The 20,321-nt window shown below is 40.2% G+C and overlaps 1 protein-coding gene across 1 annotated transcript in view; it reads right to left on the minus strand.

The window, feature by feature from the left end:
• Nucleotides 1-17,434, minus strand: part of LOC138057494 (RNA helicase Mov10l1-like) — a 32,337-nt gene extending 14,903 nt beyond the window's left edge. The window contains exons 1-10 of the mRNA XM_068903504.1: nucleotides 16,515-17,434; nucleotides 14,635-14,775; nucleotides 14,153-14,389; nucleotides 11,329-11,544; nucleotides 11,112-11,226; nucleotides 9,557-9,655; nucleotides 8,372-8,483; nucleotides 7,001-7,044; nucleotides 5,674-5,765; nucleotides 807-865 (exon numbers count right to left, since the gene is read on the minus strand). Of these exons, the coding sequence (XP_068759605.1) occupies nucleotides 807-865; nucleotides 5,674-5,765; nucleotides 7,001-7,044; nucleotides 8,372-8,483; nucleotides 9,557-9,655; nucleotides 11,112-11,226; nucleotides 11,329-11,544; nucleotides 14,153-14,389; nucleotides 14,635-14,775; nucleotides 16,515-17,290 (1,891 nt within the window). The 5' untranslated portion in view covers nucleotides 17,291-17,434. The remainder of the gene's footprint in view (nucleotides 1-806; nucleotides 866-5,673; nucleotides 5,766-7,000; nucleotides 7,045-8,371; nucleotides 8,484-9,556; nucleotides 9,656-11,111; nucleotides 11,227-11,328; nucleotides 11,545-14,152; nucleotides 14,390-14,634; nucleotides 14,776-16,514) is intronic.
• Nucleotides 17,435-20,321: the final 2,887 nt, after the last annotated feature.

Raw genomic sequence — 20,321 nt, forward strand, 5'->3', positions numbered from 1 at the left:
AAATAGCGACTCGGTACGAGTCTCACTTGTCTCGTAACGGCGTTGGGAGCGAGCCAAAGATGTGTGGCTACGCTAATAATTTTCTATTGAAAATCAGAAAGGGAACAATGTTTTTTTTTTGTACTGGTTTCGCTCCATTTTAATGCATTTTGTCCGAACCTGTTCAGTGAATAAACAGCTCACTGTTGATTTCAAGTAAAGCTATGATCTTCGCAGTTATGAGAGCAATTTTTGCAATTGCGTAGAGAAGCCTGAAAAATTCAGGACTTCAACGGGGTTTGAACCGGTGACCTCGCGATTCCGGTGCGACGCTCTAACCAACTGAGCTATGAAGCCACCGACGTTGGGAGCTGGTCATTTGTGGGTTCTAATGGTCCCGTGAGGAATGAATCAATGATGAAATGGTATATGAAATGAATCATATATGAACTGCGGATATGAAATCAAGTGAAGCTATGATCTTCGCAGTTATGAGCGCAATTTTTGCAATTGCGTAGAGAAGCCTGAAAAATTCAGGACTTCAACGGGGTTTGAACCCGTGACCTCGCGATTCCGGTGCGACGCTCTAACCAACTGAGCTATGAAGCCACTGACGTTGGGAGCTGGTCATTTGTGGGTTCTAATGGTCCCGTGAGGAATGATTCACTTCATATACCATTTCATCATTCACTGTTGATTATCGGGGAAGAAACTCTTATTGCATCATGTTAAGTATTTCACTAGTTAATTGTCCCGCACAAACTCGGAACCAAGTCTTAGTGACACCAGAGCTCGCAATAAATGTTCCTGTCTGAGAATCTGCATACCTTGTTCTCCCAATGATACAGCAAATTCCACCGCTCGATGCGCTCGTCTTAGTGTGGTTCTACCAGAGGGAAAACAACATCAAAGTTATAATCATCAAAGTTCTACTCCATTAGCCCATGCCTCCATCACTTTGTTCATGCTGAAACAACTATAATTTCTACCTTCAGTAACAATCTTTCTAAAAGAGGCACGGTTTTTGTCGAGTTTTGCAAGTTATTTTTCTATTGCTTTTGTTTTGCATTACTACCTCCAGCAAACGGCTTGAAAATCATTTCCCGAATTTTTAACCAATCAGAGGCAAAAGAACGCGCACCTTTTTCCTGGCGCGCTTTGCACCGGCTGCATGCCTTTGCTTTGCGTTATGTCTTGCACCTGAGATCCCTGCTGCGTATTTTTTCCCGGCCCTGGACGTCACGTAAGTATTGATTGTTTTTGTCATTTCTGTGGAGGACGATCGGCTCCAAGTTACCGCGAGGAAAATCAGGAACGTTTTACGATGGTTAAGAGGGAAGGAAGATTACATTTAGATTTTCATAGTGTCTCGGCTTGTTGTCTGCGAACTGGCATTAAATTTTCTTTGCTTTGTGAACGGAATGAAAATGCCCCTTACACCAAAATTGGCTGATTTGATTGTAGCGTCTCTGAAAATTACGGTTAAATCTTATTCTTAAAATGACTTTGACATTTGTCTTAAAAAGCCAATGTAATCTTGTATAATTGCATTTTTTCATATTTAATCAAGTAAAGCTATGATCCTCGCAGTTATGGATGCAATTTTACCAATTGCGTAGAGAAGACTGAAAAATTCAGGACTTCAACGGGGTTTGAACCCGTGACCTCGCGAGAATGGTGCGACACTCTAACCAACTGAGCTATGACGCCACTGACGTTGGGAGTTAGTCATTTGTGGGTTCTAATTTTCCCGTGAGGAATGAATCAATGAACGAAATGATATACGAAATGAATAATATACATTGATTCATTCCTCACCGAAAAATTAGAACCCACAAATGACCACTCCCAACGTCAGTGGCTTCATAGCTCAGTTGGCTGGAGCGTCGCACCGGTATCGCAAGGCCACGGGTTCAAACCCCGTTAAAGTCCAGGATTTTTCCGGCTTCTCTACGGAATTGCTAAAATTGCGTCCATAACTGCGAGGATCATAGCTTTATCCGGAGTTCAGTATGATTCATTTCGACCTTATTGGAGTTGAGCCTGCATGCACATTTTCTTTTGTTTAAAACTTCAAGCAAAAGAGGATTAAGGGTCAATTCAATACAAAATGACCCCTTCGCCTCGTTTATGTGGCAAAACCGCTGATAACTCCGATAAGCGCTATTAAATCTGTCAAGATCCGGATGGACACTTTGTGACGAACACTACAAAGGCCCACAGAAATTCCAGCAAGAGTTAAAAGAATGACCTTCTGACGGTCTTTAGAGACTTTTAGTAGGCGACAAAAGGTACTGATACAAGCTGCTCAAGCCAAAATTTGTTGTTTTAAAGAAGGGAAAGCTCTTATTTACAGTTACTGATGACCCAGTCACATTTTTTTCAATGATATAAAGTGTCATATACCCCTCAAAAAACAAGTACGAGATAAGTAGTGAAAACGGAGGTATTAATCCATATACATCCCGAGGACCGTAGTATATGGATTAATAGAGAGTTTAAGCAAAGGCGACGGCTACGGCAACGAAAACGGCAGTCCAAAATATAACTTTGCGCTATTGCAAGTATTTCGCGATTATTACGTCTTGTTCACCATAGACAATGCGGGCGAACTATCCTATAACTGGATGGGTACGATCGGTTTTAAAGTCAAAACAGAAAAGGACTGCTTCGTCGTTATATGCTCACGTTGTCGTCAAAACCTAAAATTTGGTGATTTCACGTTGTTGTTTTGTGAAGTACGGCAGAGAAATGCACGGAACTTTGTGCTGCACGTGCCACTCGATTATTTTCCTTTTTTAACCAATCATGTTCTTGCTTTGTGGCGTTGCCCGTAGCCGTAGGCTTTGCTTAAACTCCCTAACACCGACGTTCGACGGTCGACGTTCTATGCCTGACTGATCTTTATAAAATGTAAAATACACCAATCTGTCTTGATATTGTAAAAATAAAACTGACTTTTCTGCCGCTGTTGTACCGCCCATACTACAATGATTCAATAATTAAGATCTTTTGTTCAGGGGAACAAGTATTGGCTAATTTGGAGGCTCACACATTCGTGCGATCGAAACGAACACAATGGAATTGACATAATAGTGTGATTCTCACAGGGTTTTGAAATACAGACTTTTGAAAAGATTCATCGCATAACGGCGTGATTTTCACATGTTTTTGAGAAACAATAGACTTCGAATCATTTATGGCGTCCTCAAGGGACTTAACTTGTTTCATTCTTTTAGTTGTTTTGATTCTTGTTAACAACTTTTTCTACGCACCAGCAGTCTGTTCAAGCGTTCCTGTCGTAGACAGCTACGAGGAGCTCTTTCTTATGCAAAACTGCGAATTGGGCATTACGCAAACAACAGTTCACTTTGACGCTGTCACCGTTCAGCTGTACAACAAATATTTGCCCAGGTGTCCCGAGTTTGGAGTGGCGAAAGACGCGTTCTACTTGTCTCCTAGACGTGGATTCAAGTATTTTGATAATTATAGTAAGTTATTTTATTAAATAGCAAATTATGTACGTTAGGTTGTAAAAATAGCCTAATAAAATTTTTTAAACATTTTGCAGATTGGTGTGGAAATTGTCCAGTGGGCCACAAAATGCTGGGGAAAACGGTAAAGAGGTTACGTAAAGACGCAGGAATCGAGGGTCAATTATATAATAACCCAAGTTATTCATGGATTTTGATTGGTTCTTGCCTATGATCTATTAGAGGACAGACGCACGATTGACGTCACCCGCATCAGCTTTTATGCGAATAAAGTTTAATTCTTTATTATATAAAACAAATAGATTCCATGTAGCCGTGGGTCTGTTCAGTAATAGATCACAGAAGACGTCAAAATGTGGTAAGAACATCAGTGACACACTCGGCTATCGCCTCGTGTGCCACTTTTTTGTTCCTACCACATTTTGACGCCATCTGTGATCTATTACTGAACAGACGCACGGCAACATGGAATCTATTTGTTAATTCACAAACCACAGCGTCCGTGTAATGACAGCAACCAGGGGACTGATATTTCAACTAAGACTGAGATTTCAAAGAAGTTCGACCGTTGTGAAGCTGGGTCATTAACCGCCCATTCGTCTGTTGCTCCTGAAACGTTATCAGCAAAATGTGAAGTCGAGTTGGATGAGGAAGAAGGTAGTTCAAAGCCTCCTGAGGGATGTAATGAAGCTGAAAATGTCTGATTTTTGACGTGCTGCTTTTAATAAGTGTACTTTCATAACTTCAAAACACTTAAATTGCAGCACATGGTTATTGGAATAAACAGAATTTCATTTTTTGATAAGAGATATTTGTTGGAAATTTAAATCAATTTGCCCAGAGAATGGATTTGATTTCTTAAAAAAAAAAAAAAAAAAAGAAAAGAGCGAGATTCTACTGAAATTCATATTAGGGCCGTTTATACGAGAGAAAATAGGCCGCGGCTTACTCTGGCCGCGGCGTACATAATACACGAAAGGAACTATTTATACGAGTATAAACTCCCAGGTCAGAATAAGTCGCGGCTTGAGAAAGCTGTGAACGTAGATTTTGTACCATTTATACGGGGTGTTCGAGTCTTATGTAAGCCGCGGCTTATTTTCTCTCGTATAAACGGCCCTATTGTAATGAAAACTACAAATGAAAATTCATTTGCATTAATTCGTTTTTGTGTTTGTTTCAATAAAATCCCTCATTGGAGTGATTTATCTGTATAAAGCCCTTTCAATTTAATTCATCAGCTCCGCTCTTCCATGCTGCTTTATCAAAACCTCCCAGGACTTTCAGGCTGTTGAATATCTATTAGGTTCGTAAGACAAATGCAGGTTGTTGAATGACAAAAAAAAGTGACAACCATGAAATAACACGAAAAAATAACCGTCAGCGCGCTTCTAACTGGAGATTCACGCTCCGATAGTTGAAAATTTCAGATCTGTCAGCCTGCGACGCTTCACGTAAATATCAGTGACAGGAATCCTTACGTGGGCAGATACGTTCTCGTCACAACCTTCCTCTTGTTTTCATCGTTCTTTGTCCGTTCGTCTTAAAAATTCAACTTAGCTTAAAGCGCCACGTATAAGAATGAAAGGTCTTTTGCTTAACCAGGAAAAAGGTTGCAGTTATTTTACCAGATAAAGAACTTCTGTCTACGGAAAGCTCTAACAAGTTTGGCTCATTGAATACTAAAAAACAAGGTCTCTTTCTTGTTTCAATATTTGAAAAACCCGAAATAATGAACAGTTTCACAGAAGACGTAAAGGTGCGCTGTCGACGAAGGCTACGGCAATGCCACAAAGCAAGAATATGATTAGTTAAATAAGGAAAAAATAATCGTGTTGGATGTGCAGCACGAAGTTCCGTGCATTTCTCTGCCGTACTTCACAAAACAACAACGTGAAATCACCAAATTTTAGGTTTTGACGACAACGTGAGCATATAACCACGAAACAGTCATTTCCTGTTTTGACTTAAAAACCATTCGTAGTCATCCAGTTACAGGATAGTTCGCCTGTATTCTTCAAGGTGAACATGACGGAATAATTGCGAAATACTTGCGATAGCGTCAAGTTCTATTTTGGAGTACCGTTTTCGTTACAGTAGCCGTCGTCTGTGCTTAAACTCCCTAATGAAATATAAGGCACGCGCGTTTTGTTTATACAAAGTTGACAAGCACCAGACTTGAAAGCAAATTAACTCTTACCTGTTAAAATAGAACATGATGTCACATTCTTGCATAGCAAAGCGATTGTGGAATTCCTCGCTAAACTTCAGCAAAATGTCATCCTTTCGAACCTGCAGAACAACAAATGGAAACGGAAAAAAGTTTGAAAAATCGCGCAATAACGGCTTGACTAAAGTAAAAAACAAAATTCACAGGTAGATACTTCCAGATTTAGCGATGCAGGAGAATTAACGCTGATTCAACGATGCCTTTGAAAACACACAGACCAGATTTTGCGTCCACTTCTCAACCGGACACTCAAGCTAGATGATATACGGGCGCGTTGGCCAGCCAAACCACCGTGCCATTTATTAAGCTTTGGAATAGGTACAAAAATATTTCTACATCAGCTCTAAATTAAAGAGAAAAGCAATGCACTAGAGCCGGACACGAAAACCCCTAAAACACCGCAGGTGGAAAAAACCGGGTAACTTGTACCCCCGACCAAGGCAGTGGTGCGACCCTCGGGGTTCTTGGGTATTCTTATTGAAAGATACTACTTGCAAATGTAAATGAACCCTATCATATACCGCTTAACGAAGGCATTCAACATTAATTTAGCTCGATAGAACAATAAAAGAAACAGGACTTGTGCACGAGGCGAAAGGCTGACCGTAGAATCCCTCATTCGCTAAACGATCGCCAAGTACAAACCGTGATCATGTGCTGGCAAAATATCAATTTATGCTAATCAGGATTATCACAAATTACATTTTTCGCAAACTTGTTTCCAAAAAAACTATCTAAATTTAAAAGGTCGCAAAAACCATGACAACTGGCCAGTCAAATTAGTTCACAACAACTCTCCTCTCTCCTTACCATCTTCAACCAAACAAAAAATTGGCACGCATTGCGTACATGTCGTAGTGCAGTAAAACAGCGCTTTATCCTACATTGTCAACTGAGCTGCGTGTTGTCTTCCATGAGATTCAAGTTGTCTTAGCGTAATACATGTATATAGTCCTAATAGTGTACGATACTGTTTTGATACCGTAAATTATTACAGTGCCATGGTAGATGTCTTAGTGAATAGCCCCCTGAGAAGACGTGTGGTTACTAGTAAAATGCTAAACTCAGAAAGATTGAAGAAAATAAAAGGGAGTCGAGAAATATTGGCTTCGAGGCTGAAATGTTAATCATTTTCAAGTTCACTTACAGGTTTAGCGTGCACTCTGAGTTTGCTCCAAAATTCAAAATTAGCAGTTTTGACTCAGCATTTATTAGGGTCGTCGCGTTTAATTTGAGTAAGATTTTTGTCAAGAAAATACGGCTTCCTACAAAAAACTTGCCACAAGTTGCCACTGACCTCATGAATGAAGCCTTCGTATTTGGGAGCATCCGAGGAACTTCCTGTTAAACAAACAGAAAGAACAAACTATTGTTCCACACTAAAATGATGGAAAATTGTATTAAAGATTAAGGCCCGGATAGAAGCGTTCCAGGCTCGAGCTGGGAAAAAGAGCCATGTGACCGTGCTCTCTCAGGATGTCAAGCATAGTAAAGGATGAAACAATCTTGTGCGGTTGAGTTGAGCGGTTGAGCGCCTTGGACCAAAGATATTAAGAGATGAACCAAAGATCTCATATTCTTTGCATACTTGGTGCTGGCATTTCGTTTATAAAAAGTACCAGCATTTTGGACTTCAGTCCCGTCGCACTGTTTAATCTGAAACCGCCTTAATTTGCCGCTGCCGCGGTTATTCTTGTAGTACACACTTCCCTTCAACACAAAGTGCCAGTTTTTACTTTGAAGAAAAAAAGTGTTTTCTTTGTACGGGGGCTTTCTCACCACTTATGTCCAGGTTTGACCCTAATTAGATGCACTCCTAATTTTGACATCCAACACAAAGTGTCCCTTTAAGTCTAAGCATTTGCTACCTATTTTCAACAATAAGGTAAGGGTAAAGGTTAGCGTTATTTTTAGCTTTGGGTAAATGCAGCAGTTAATCTTCACTTAAAGAGCAGCATTTGGGGGACACTTTGTGACATAAATTGTCTGTATTCTGAGACACAAGTGATATTGAAGTTGGCTAAAAGAGAAAGGGGACACTTCGTGACGCTTATTGAAATCCACGTGCATCTAATTAGGGTCAAACCTGGACATATCTGGCTTTCTTGGTGTTCCAAACTAATTCTCCACAATCGACCTTCGTTCATACGCAAGCAGTTTCTTTAGTTTAGGGAAACTGGAAGGCCATTAATCAGGTGCGTAAAAACCAAGAATAGCTCAACTTTTTCCAAACCTAAACTAAAACTACTCTTTTAACCATTTCTGTCTGTACGATGGTAAGATGACATAGTTCCTGTTTTCAATTTCAACTACAGTACTATAGTCTCAGACCAAGATGAACGAAAGGCTTGGTTACCAAGGGTGAATACGTGGAGTGATGATTCAAAACGGTATGTCTGAGGTTTTGAAGAAACAATAATAAAAAGATATGTTAAAAATAGCAAATTTAGGATATGTTGGACAATTTTAAATGTGAATCTCCGTACAACAAAGGATTTCTAACTTCTGTTCCATATATTCCTATTTCGGAATACGGTCAATCGAACCTACCCTAAGAATAGCACAGTGAACATGGAACATGGCATCGACCGTTCATGGACCGCGTGAAATAGGTATACCTGCTACTTAAAAGAGGGGCAAATATAACGTGAACATAGAGCTCCGTAACCTGTCAATGATGCGATGACTTTATCTCCGAGCAAAAGCGAGGGCCTGCCTTCGGCTAATCCCGGAACTTGAAGACTAAGATATTCACCGCCGCGGCAAACATTCATTCTGACCTGACAACGAGATAAAACGAAACAGGTATCTTTAACCCATTGAAATGGTGAGATAGTTGATGATAGTCGATGATAGCTTCAACTGTCATTCACCAGCATTGACTATCATGTCTGTGTTCAAACGCTTCATGATTGCTAATGATGTTGTCGAAAGATCACGCCATGAGATCGCGCTGCTAACTGGTAGCTAGATTCCTACCGCGTGAAATTGCAAACCATATGGCGGCCCTAAGGTCGAAACTTTCGATGGCGCTTTTCTCACTTTCTCGCTTTCAGCGTCACTGTCGTCAGAATTGAAAACCACTCTATGGTGTTAGAGTGGTTTTCAATTAAGTGTCGAAAGTAATTAGCAAATTGCTTTGGCTTATGATTAGTTCACTCCGTGATTGGTTCAAAGTTCTCGCGCCACTTTTTCAACCAATCACAAGTGAAACCAAAAACAATCGTGGCTCGCGCGTGCACATTTTCCCGCGCTTTGTGTCGGCTTCGTGTAATTAATTCGAGTTTTGATTGGTTTACCGGATTATCTCAGTCCATTCTGATTGGCTAAAGTAATTACTTTGGTTTTGGTTTAACGACACTTAATTGAAAATCGCTCTAATACACCTTTAAAGTTATTCCAAAATGGCCTCTATTAGTGAATCAATGAAACAACAGAACACAACAGCTACAACTGTTAAGAATCCCAACTGGCCAGAGGCAAACCACTTGGCTATTTACAAGTGCAACTAGGAAGTTGAACCAGGGACTACGAGGATCAAATTCAACGAGTGGTCAGAGCGGGTCTTGAACCCGGAATCTCCGGATCTCAAGGCAAGCGCCCGAATCACTGGGCCACAATGCCTCCTTGCAAATTGGCCTCGCTTTAAAATTAAAATTTCAAACTGAGAATATTTAACCAAGAACGAGGTCAAAAGGGCCAATATGCAATCAAACAAAAGAATACTAAAATGGCAGCCATTTTGGAATAATACGTATAAGTCCTCTGTCAGTTTATCGAGCTAAAATGGCAACTTTAACGGTGAACACCGAGCGTTATCGACAATGTTCGGATAAACATCGGATTGACTCACCGATTCCATGTCGAACTCTCTCATATCAATTTCCATCTGCAGCTCCTCGGCATAAAGAAGAGCTGAAAACCTAGCAGCGTAATTCTTTAAGGACAATGGCTAGGACAAGAAGCAGAAGAAAGCGTTATGGCAAATGAACCTTCAGTGGTTTCACCTCTACATTGGGCAGCCGGATTCGATTTGGTAGCCCCTCCCGAAAAAAGACACAGCCAGAAGCCCATATTCCAGAAGTGTCGATCTTTCTCATTTGGCCTTGGCCCATCAGTTTACTGTATTATCTAAATTTAGAATACGGGTCCCGCCAAATTATGGTCAATCAGATTAGGCCTGATAACTATAACGCCTCTGATTGGTCTGCAATCAAGTAGCCGCACGAGCGATTGCTCGAGCTTCATGCAAAATCACGGATCGCGCAAGGAACACAATACTGCTACATGTTTTTTTTTTTCCCCCCCTCAAAAATCTACCAGTAGCCATCCTAAAAATAGATAATAGCGAAAACTGATTGGCCGCATTACATCTCTGAGACTTCTTGGTTATGGACTTCTAACACGGCCAAATACCAACAGTAAGGCCCGGTGATGCGCTTTTATTCAAATTTTGTCGAGTCACCTGCGCACGAGGGTGGCTACACTTGTCACAAATTTAGGCGACAAATTGAAGGCCGCGCGAATCCCATACTTCAAGAGACCTGGACAATATAAAGAAACATTGCTAGTTTAATTTCATTGGGTAAATACTCTTTAGTCGCATTGCAAGCGGGGGCAAAAAATTGCAGGGTGGCTACACGGGCAACTATCTCTTCGATTTTGTCGTGAAAGTTTCAACTCTGGCGACTTTTTTTTTGCGATTTTTTCACCTGTCGCTTCGCCAGCTCAAGGGTGGCTACACGTGTGATTTTCATCCCGCGCCGACGACGCGATATAATTTGAAAAAATCGAATCACCAGCGCCAGCAAAAAATCGCTAGTGTAGCCGCGGCTTAACCCTCAATTCAACTGTACATTTATTTTATTTATATTCTACAGTATGACCCGCTTTACTTCATGGCGTCCTTTTCTGTCGGATCCAATTGCCAATAGATACAGTTCCACACTAATCTCATTTCTAGTTCCTCAATGTCAAAGCTCCTTGATTATTCAAGTTTAATAGAAGTAACAGGACAATTGATTGAATTGGGAAAAAGGCAGGCTGCGTATGCTGGAACAAGACCGTCAGTGGTTCATATATCAAACCTGTGGAATCCTGTACCAAAAAAGAACCAGGTGTGATAAAGTCACTTTTATCTGTTAAAAGTCATATGAGAGGTTTCTGTTCGCAGGCTGATAAATAGGTGAAATTACATGTACATTTTTAAGAGACCTAATGTTCTATTATAGGTTTGGAGTACGATTTTTTTGCGCTTGTGTCGAACTGAAAACGTACTTGCTCCAACTTTAAAGTTGGCTGCACTTGCCTTAGGCAAATCCTTACAAAAAATAAATGTTTCATCCCATCTAAGGGAATGCTTTGAACGAGTGCCTGAAGAAAACTCAAGAATGTCTTCTTCAACGTACCTCTCTCAATGCCTGGATAACAGTTCCCAGATCTTCACAATCAAGAACACATCTTCGAATGTCTCTTGGAATGTTATACTGGCCAAGCTTAACTGGAAGAAACAGCTTACGCTTTCTGTAAAACAAAAAAGGACTGATTCGAATACAACGATCTCATGCTAATAAGGCAAAATTTGTAAAAAAAGAGATTGCATTATAAAGCTTTAATTCGCTGTACCTGAGCGGCTTCTCTCCTGGTATAATGCAATCTTCTCCACTCAATCCATTAGCAGCCTTTTTCCGCGCGTTTATGGTTCGACTATAGGACCTTCGATATGGAGCGGATGGTCTTAACATGGCTTGGTCGCTGTCATGAACATCAGCGGTAACATAACGTCCAATTTCAAATCCATTAAAGGCAAATACCAAAAGATGATTCACTCGACCGAGGTTTCTAAAACGTATAAAAAGTAAATCTTTTACTTATTAAAATTTGAATCCGAGATATTGAGTTTCTAGTATTCTGATTCCAAGCTCACATTATCTTAGGGCGCTTTGTAGTTGACAGAACTGACAGGCTAAACCGGGCATTTGGAAGGACTAACTCCTTCAAAGTAACACACTTCGAGGATAACATACATGTATACTCCTCCAGAAGAATGCGAGGTATTATCATGCAATTGTTTCTTCAAATTGTTGCATTTTCTTTACAAACTGTTGGGTCTGGCAGGCAAGTTCTGACAAAAGGAAAGCACCCTTAGTCATCAGGTCATATACCCATGACGTAACATATAAACTACGATGGAGGTTAAACTTCTGCATGCTTCTGCTACCTATTTCCAACAATGAGGTGAGGGTAAAAGTTTGCGTTATTTTTAGCTTTGGGTAAATGCAGCTTTTATCTTTCCTTGAGGAGTAGCACTTGGGACACTTCGTGGCGCTTATTGAAATCCGCGTACATCTAATTAGCGGCATTTTGGGGCATAGAGCGAGATTCAATCGAGTGTCGTAAAACCAAAACCAAAGAAATTACTTTGGCCAATCAAAAAGGACGGAGACAATCCAGTAAACCAATCAAAACTCGAGGTAATTACACGTAGCTGACACAAAGCGCGGGAAAATGTGCAGACGGTAGCCACTATTGGCTTTGGTTTCACTTCTGATTGGTTGAAAAAATGGCGCGAGAACTTTGAACCAATCACTAAGTGAATTGCTCTACGTTGATTTGATTTGACTTCTGTACACTGTCCCCAGTTTGTGCCTCAGTGCTAATTGACAACTAATTGACACTTGAATAAAGTTCATCAACATCAACATCATTAGTTACACTTGCTCTATTGTCTAAAAGTGCCAGCCATTGATAAAATGACACAGGTAGGGTTTGCTGTAGATTTTGATTTACCCCTGCAATTAAATGAAAAGGGGCAATATCACGTTACTTTTGGGTGTTTAGAGGAAATCGTAAGTTAATCATAAAAGTAAGGGAATTCCTTTACTGACAAAATTATGATTACATCACAAACAAGATGATTCTGAACAAAAACTACCTTTATCCAGGCGATTTGCCATAAACTTGAAAAACGTCAGGATGACTTTTTCAAGCTTACCCAAATGCAATCCATTTCAATCTTGTCCATTTGTGTCCATCCATAATTCTTTTTCCTTTTGCTGTATTTGTTTTACATTGTTCAACAGTTTAAAGTGGTTATTGCAATGTTCCATTCCACTTTTTGGGCATTTTGGGTGTTTTTACCCTGATACCTTTCTCAAAAATGTTAAAGAAGTATAGGTAGTGAAAGCAATTCAAACAAAAAATACCCTTTCAAAAACTGATTTTATCAGCTTTCTGAGGATGTTCAGTATGAAGTACCCCACAACTTGAATTTGTTAAGTTGCAAAGGCATTACGGTATTTCCAGAGGATGAATATTCAATGTCAATGTACTCATAATTTATTATCCTTCAAAAGATCTCAGACTAAGCTATTTCACTGTAGGTTTAACCCATAATTGAGAGACTTAACAGATTGTACTCTGTCTAATGCCTGACGATTTTACTCGTCAACTGTGGGTGTCCTGGGATGCTTGAGGAGTGAATGGATTAACCAGTCAAAAACTATGGTTCTCCCATTAACCCATTGACTCCTTGGAGTGAGACTTAACAGATTTAATTTTACTCCTTCTAATGCGAGACGATTTTACTCGTCAACTGTGGGTGTCCTGGGATGCTTGAGGAGTGAATGGATTAACCAGTCAAAAACTATGGTTCTCCCATTAACCCATTGACTCCTTGGAGTGAGACTTAACAGATTTAATTTTACTCCTTCTAATGCGAGACGATTTTACTCGCCAACTGTGGGTGTCCTGGGATGCTTGAGGAGTGAATGGATTAAAGAGAGAGTAGAGAAATTCTACTGCAAAAATTACATTCACAATTCCTTGTTTTGCAGCACTTCCATTGTCATTGTCATAGTTGTCACTAATAGGCAATACCAAGTTCCACCATAAATGCAAATGAAAATTTTAAAATTTCAAAGCAACACCTCACCCACCTCCTGAATTCATGTCGTCCAAACTCAGCACATGTTACTCTTGGTAATGAATAATACAGACCGAACGCAATTTTAATGGCCGTGTCAATAAATTACTTTTTTTCTACATGCCAATCAGCTTCAATGGGTCTTGTTCGGGCAGCAGCCGTATTGGCCATAGACAAGAGATTTCGTACCCTGAGCCTGGTGTTAAAATGTTCGGGAACGAGTTTCGTTGGGGCAAAACAAAAGTTTTCAATCCCTCACGACTCAACATGGCTGCTGCGTAATTTAACCCTTTCACCGCCAAAAATGCAAATTGACACTTATAGATTTTACTCTGTCTAACGCCAGACGATTTTACTCGTCAATGGGGGAGCCCTCGGCAGTGAAAGGGTTAAAGGCCCATAGGCTTGTTTGTATGCATTAAATATATATAATTTTATTACTATTGAAAGATTATTATTTTGCTGTTAAACAAAGCCAGTCAGGAACACAAGACATTATGACTCTAAAAACCAAAAAAAACATACTTTGCAGTGAATTTTACACTGACTTGCTTTGCTTGCTTGGGTGGTATCTCCATGCCTGGTGCTAACAAAGAACCATGAAGCAACATGTCTTCCACCGACAGAGTTCCAATAATTTCATGTCTCTCCTTTATCTCTGAATGTGTCATGGGATCATTAGAACTTAGCTCAACAGAAAACTGGTCATCATTCCTAATGGATGTGCAAGATTGAAAAATGTGTCCATTTTCACTCTGGTTGCTGGGTAAACAAGATAAAACAAACTTTTAGCTTATACATTTTCAAACAAAAGCTTTGTAGGAATTAATGTATTTGCAGTTTTTTCAATTAACATTTAGGGAACGTGTTAATTGTACAAGACCTTAGTATTCCTTAAAGGAGAGAAGATATTTCCAGTAATTAATTAATTCATTATTATTATTATTATTATTATTATTATTATTATTATTATTTCTACATTCATCAAACATGTTGTGCAAAATTACCTAATCCAGGCAGTCAGTGACTTTGATTCTCCTATTAAGATATTTCCAAGGTCAAGTTGATCTGTTATCGTTAAACCTTCCTTGTTGCTCAAAAGCTCAGCCATTTTACCTCCCATGAACAGTTGTGAGTGCGGTGATGGTCTAAAACAAAAATGAATGAAGTCAACACTGTTGGGAAAGTTAATCCAGTTGTGGTTGGGCTGACTGGTCAAGGCCTTAGTTGGCAGAGTGAATTTTGAATCATATTCCACACTTGGCCAATTACCGGTACAGTATGTCTAGGATTGCACCTAACTGGATGCATGCAGATTTTGATAAGCATCAGGAGGTGTCCTATTACATGTAAACCATCCATAATTTGACTACCATTGAGACTGCAGGTACAACACCACGCCACAGGGCTCTATCTGCCATTGCCTGGGCAAGCTCACTTAGTATAAGGCCTGTGTCCCTGGCCAAGGTAAAAGGTAAAAGTCTAAACATCAACTATGCATTTACTACAATTTAGTGTTACACTCTTAAATCGTTCACATTTAAGCCATATTCACGAGCACTCTGCTATTCTCCGTAATACTTTTCCGGGCAGTCACAGGCAGCCCAACAAATACTGCAACCTCTCTTCCCCAAGGGAAAAAGAACTAAATAACATAAATTAAGAAAATATCAATGGAGAACATAAGGTTTCGTTTTATTTGAAAGTTAGGTAATCAAAACATTTTGTTTATTTGAACAGTGGATTTATGGGGACACTTTGTGGCGTTTATCGGGTATATTTCTGGATACAAGTAATGTCACAGTTGAGAAGAGTAAGAGGATACTTTGTGATGCTTAAAAATATCTACATGCATCTAATAAGGTGCAATCCTGGATTTTTTTTTGTATTTTATTAATTTTTTTTACTTGATTGTGCAATCCTGGATGACAGTTAGTGGGAAACCTTCCTTCTCCTTCCTCCCCATACCTACATGTGTATTCTCATCCAAAGATTCTTCAATTTGATCAGCAACAAGAAAGGTGACCTTTTATCATCATCATCATCTCTTTATTTATCCTCAGATTTTAGAGTAGCTTGGTGTAGCTAGTAGGGAGCTTAAGCAGACACGTTTTTGAGATGCGGACGGCAACCGGAAGTTCACTTGCCAGGGCAGTGGTGTCTCCCAGATTCTTATACTAATCATCTCTAATGGAGAAAAGATACTTAGCAATGTAAATGTGGTTGTGTGAAGACAAGTCAAAAGGGGAAACAGCTAACTTCCGGTTGCCGTCCGCGTCTCAAAAACATGCATGCTTAAGCTCCCTAATAGGACACTGACTGCAACACAGAGAACTCAATGCCCTACTCTTCGCGAATAGTGTGGATTCTTTTATGTCACACAGGGTCATGAACATTGGAGGGATGTGAGAGGGGGCCTACAGTTTATCGTCCCTTATCCAAGAAGACTGGAGAGTCAAATCATTTGAAGATGTCATTACAAAGGCAGCATTTTCTCCTCTGTTATTTAAAGACCCTGAGTGTTGGACCAGCCAGAGTTTTTGATCCTGAGACCAGCTCCTGCATAGTAGTCCGATGCTTAACTAAATGAGCCAACTGGCTGGAAGTTGGCTCAATTAAAATGTAGCTCTCATTGGTAAACTTGCAACAATACAAGTGCAAAGAAATTTGTGCTGCAGTTGTCATTCTGCAGAAGAGACTTAAGTTGACAATGTTAACTTGTTAACTCCCTCAGTTAACTTCCTCAGTTTACCACAGTTTACCTTGTTAACTCCCTCAGTTTACCACAGTTGTGGTAATCATGAGTGCTGGCTGAAAGGACAGCAGGCTCTGGCAGCCATCATACTGACAGTGGTACAGTAGCTGAGTACACCCCTGTATGACCTACCTCCATGCTGTGGAACTTGTTCTTCTTGGTTCGACTTTGATAGCTCTCCACACAGCATTACCTTGTTTAGACTCTACAGCTGTCACATTAACAGTGTCGCCTTTTTGAGGCCGATACCTGCGCACACAAACTCCATAAGTAAAATACACTTCTCCATCAATGTATCCAACCCTGGAGGACACATATGTCACCACCCCTGTGAGGTTCTTTTCACGCAGCGGCATGACCCCACTGACCTCAGCTGTTCCATCTGGGGTCCTATCCACATCCAACTTGACCCAGTCCCCTGGAAAAGGCACATAGCCCAATCTCACACATGACATTTTAAAACTGATTTCGTCATCAACGACTCCAACATCATGCTCTATGTTTGTTATTGAACCAATTAAAGTTTCTCCAGTAAAAGCTTTCTCAGTTTCGCCAAGTTTCCATTCTGACATCACTTGGACTCGAGTAGCCCTCCAGCCTGCCACTTCCGTTTCACGGAAAGCCTCGACAAGAACTTCTGTGCCCACTTCCGGTCGAGCACCGCCAATGATCCTATCAAACGTGAAGTAAACGTCGTTTTCAATTACCCCTGCGCCATCGTATAATTGGGTTACTTTGCCAAAAAGATCCCTCCTTAATTTTGCATTGTGTGACAAGTGTGAATCGGCGTTAGTTTTGACAGCTGATCCTTTGTCCGGTGAATCGTTTTGTGAGCCAACAGAATTTGCATCCTTGCCTCTTTCAGACCCCAAAACAAACTCTGATAACTTTGCGAGCAGCCCAAACATGCCTAACGTCTAACGGTACACGTAATCAGGACGTGAACTTGAAAGCTCCCGAACAACCAAGAATCCGCCATCTTGTAAAGGGACTGGGTCGAGTTTGGGACTGTCGTGGACGTGAGTAACTGGGTACTAACGTTGGATTCCAATATAGCCGACGAATGCTTTCTTCTGTGAGTAACATGACAAGTAATGACGATAAACAGTGCATATTATTTTGTGAATTTCATCCGATTTGCTGGGACTAAAATCGTTCACCGGAGTAACTGCTAATTACCCCGCCACTCCAAAAGAGATCTTGAAAAGTGATGGTTAATCGGCTACGCAGTTGTCATTACCACCCCTCTCCCCTAAAATATGTTAGTCAGGAAAGAAGTGGCTACGCGGCTACGCAGTGGTCACTACCACCCCTTTCCCTAGAATATGTTAGTAACTGAGGAAAGATACGCTGCTACGCAGTGGTCACTACCACCCTTCTTCACACGATCTCGTAAAAAGTGTAGTTAACCGAACCGTCAAATGAAAGCTAAAATTTTAAAGGATTGCTTAGGCCTAATCACTGAAAAGAGCCCTTAAACGAGTGCTATATTCTTCACACGATCTCGTAAAAAAGTCTAGTTAACCGAACTGTAAAAAGTATGAAAGCTAAAATTTCAGTTAAAAGAGTGCCTAGACCTGATCACTGAAACGAGCGCTCAGTAAACTAGTGCTATATTCCTTACACGATCCAGTTAGAAAGTGTAGTTAACCGAAACGTAAAATGAAAGCTAAAATTTTAAAAGAGTGATTAGGTCTAACCACTGAAACGAGCGTTTAAGCTTAGTCAGTAATCGAGTGCTATGTTCTTCGCACGACCTCGTAAAAAGTGCACTTAACCGAATGCCATAAAGTTAGCCTTGCTAAAGAGGTGCAAATTCTTATCTAAGAATATTTTAGAAGCATTTTATCTTACTGTAATTCTAATGACTGTCACCTATGGCTTAGCTTTGTGGGGATGCTGTAGTAACCAGGAACTGTTTAATTCCATAGAACAGCTACACAGTACAGCCGCGAAGATAATTTTTAATTTAGGATCAGACACTCTGCATGAAGAGGCCTTAAAGATTGCGAACTAGCATCCACTCTGCTACAATATACCGGTAAGATTGCATTATTTAAAACTGATGCACAAGGCTCATTGGGAAAATCTACCTATGCCACAGTATAATCGGCTGTAGAAGAACATCGACATATCCATCTGGGACACCTGACTATGTTTTTTACCTCGTTCAAACTCAAGATTTGTCCATTTTTCGATTAGATATAGAAGCGCGGTTCTATGGGTTCTATGGAATAAAACCTTGGTCAATGATTATTCAATTGTAGACGCGAGTTGTAAATCTTTGCCAACCAAATTAAAAGATAATGAAATTTTTTCTTAAATTTTAGTATTTATGCTACATCAATTTCAGATTTTAGTGACCATGATTTGATATAAATTTTTAGCTATATCTTGCATATACAATCGTAATTGTTATTAGTTTTTAGCTCTTTTACGCAATAGGGATTTTTAGTTTAGGCGTATAGTAGTTTGTAATTGAAGGGAATCTTATTTTATTTTATTTAAACGTCTTTTGTAAACACACGACCCCATAAGCTTTGCAGCTTTAAACATAATCGTGTTTAAGGACGTTCGCGCCCATTGCTACTGCGCATTTTTTCACGCATGTCACGCATACGTCATGCATCGCAGACCACGAAGGTAAACACGATGCTAAAGGTGCAAACATTTTCCACAAGAATGGAACGTGAAAGTATGTGGCATTGTGGGATAGCTGTGGACCCAGGTCTTATCTGAAATGTCACGCAATGGCGTGACAGTGCGAAAAGACAATCGCTTTGAGAACTTCGCAGCGATTTTACTCTCTTGAATGCTCGGTGACCCCCAGTTTTCTTTCCGTAGATCACTTCCTTTTCTGATTTTGTCTATTTTAACAAAAGACAAAAAAATTTGTGCGTGAGAAGTTACAAATATTTCGCCTTTTATGCTCTCGTGCGACGTCTCTCTTTCTTAGACTAATATGTATCGTTTTTCAAGGTCTATATTACCTCAGAAAAAGAAATCAGCTGCAAAAGTTTGTTTAGTTGTATTAGTTATGTTGAATTGAGTACGTTTACCTGATCTAAATTTCACGAATGTAGCTCTAGGTATTGCTGACAGTTGTAAGCAAAGATGGTCTTAAAATAACGCAAGCTTCTAAAAGTGCACCTCATGATCTCGAAAACGAGCGCGGTGCCCTCCCCATTTTTTTTGCCTTTTTGGCAAACGTAGATCATTACCTTTCTGCGTGGCAAGTTTTAAAAACATCTGTACGTGGGAACGTTTTGGGCGCGAACGTCCTTACATAAAGGCGCTGTCCAAATGTCCGTTTGCGTTCCGTTGCCAGGAACCGTTAGCCTCGTTCCCAGGGGTCTTTTCCTTCACTTAGGGAAAAGAGTCCTGAGGATTAGGTTGCAGGAACCCCTTCTGGTACCCCATGTATGTCCAATACTGTAATTGATTCCTGAAGGTAAACAATTTGCTCCAAATTTTAAACCCTAAGCGTAAGATTCAATGATCAGTGGCGTATTAGGTAATTAGAGAACTATTATCGATCAAAGTCGCAAAAAACTATAACATTCTTTGTTATAGACGGAATTGCAATATTATCTTAGACTGTTCACAGGGGCACCCAACGACCAATTTGTTGTAAAATGTATTATTATACCCCAGTTAATGAAAATAAATGTTATTAAGGCATTTTCAGGTGTTTTTCAGTGTTGCTGGGAAAACATTATCTGTTCCTTTTTCCCAGCAAGACACACAAGAAATTTCCCAGCCAGCTAGATAAAATTGGTTGGTTTCCCAGCCAGCTGATCAAATTTATTTCCCACCCAGGAATTCCGCGCGCTTTCAAATCCCTCGATCCAAAACGACCGAACAAAAGCGACAAAACCGGGACAAAACAGGTTTTTTCCAAAAGCGCAATCACTCTGACCAGCCGTCGTATGTTTGTGA

The sequence above is a fragment of the Montipora capricornis genome, chromosome 7 (genome assembly GCF_036669925.1).
Source record: "Montipora capricornis isolate CH-2021 chromosome 7, ASM3666992v2, whole genome shotgun sequence".
NCBI lineage: Eukaryota > Metazoa > Cnidaria > Anthozoa > Scleractinia > Acroporidae > Montipora > Montipora capricornis.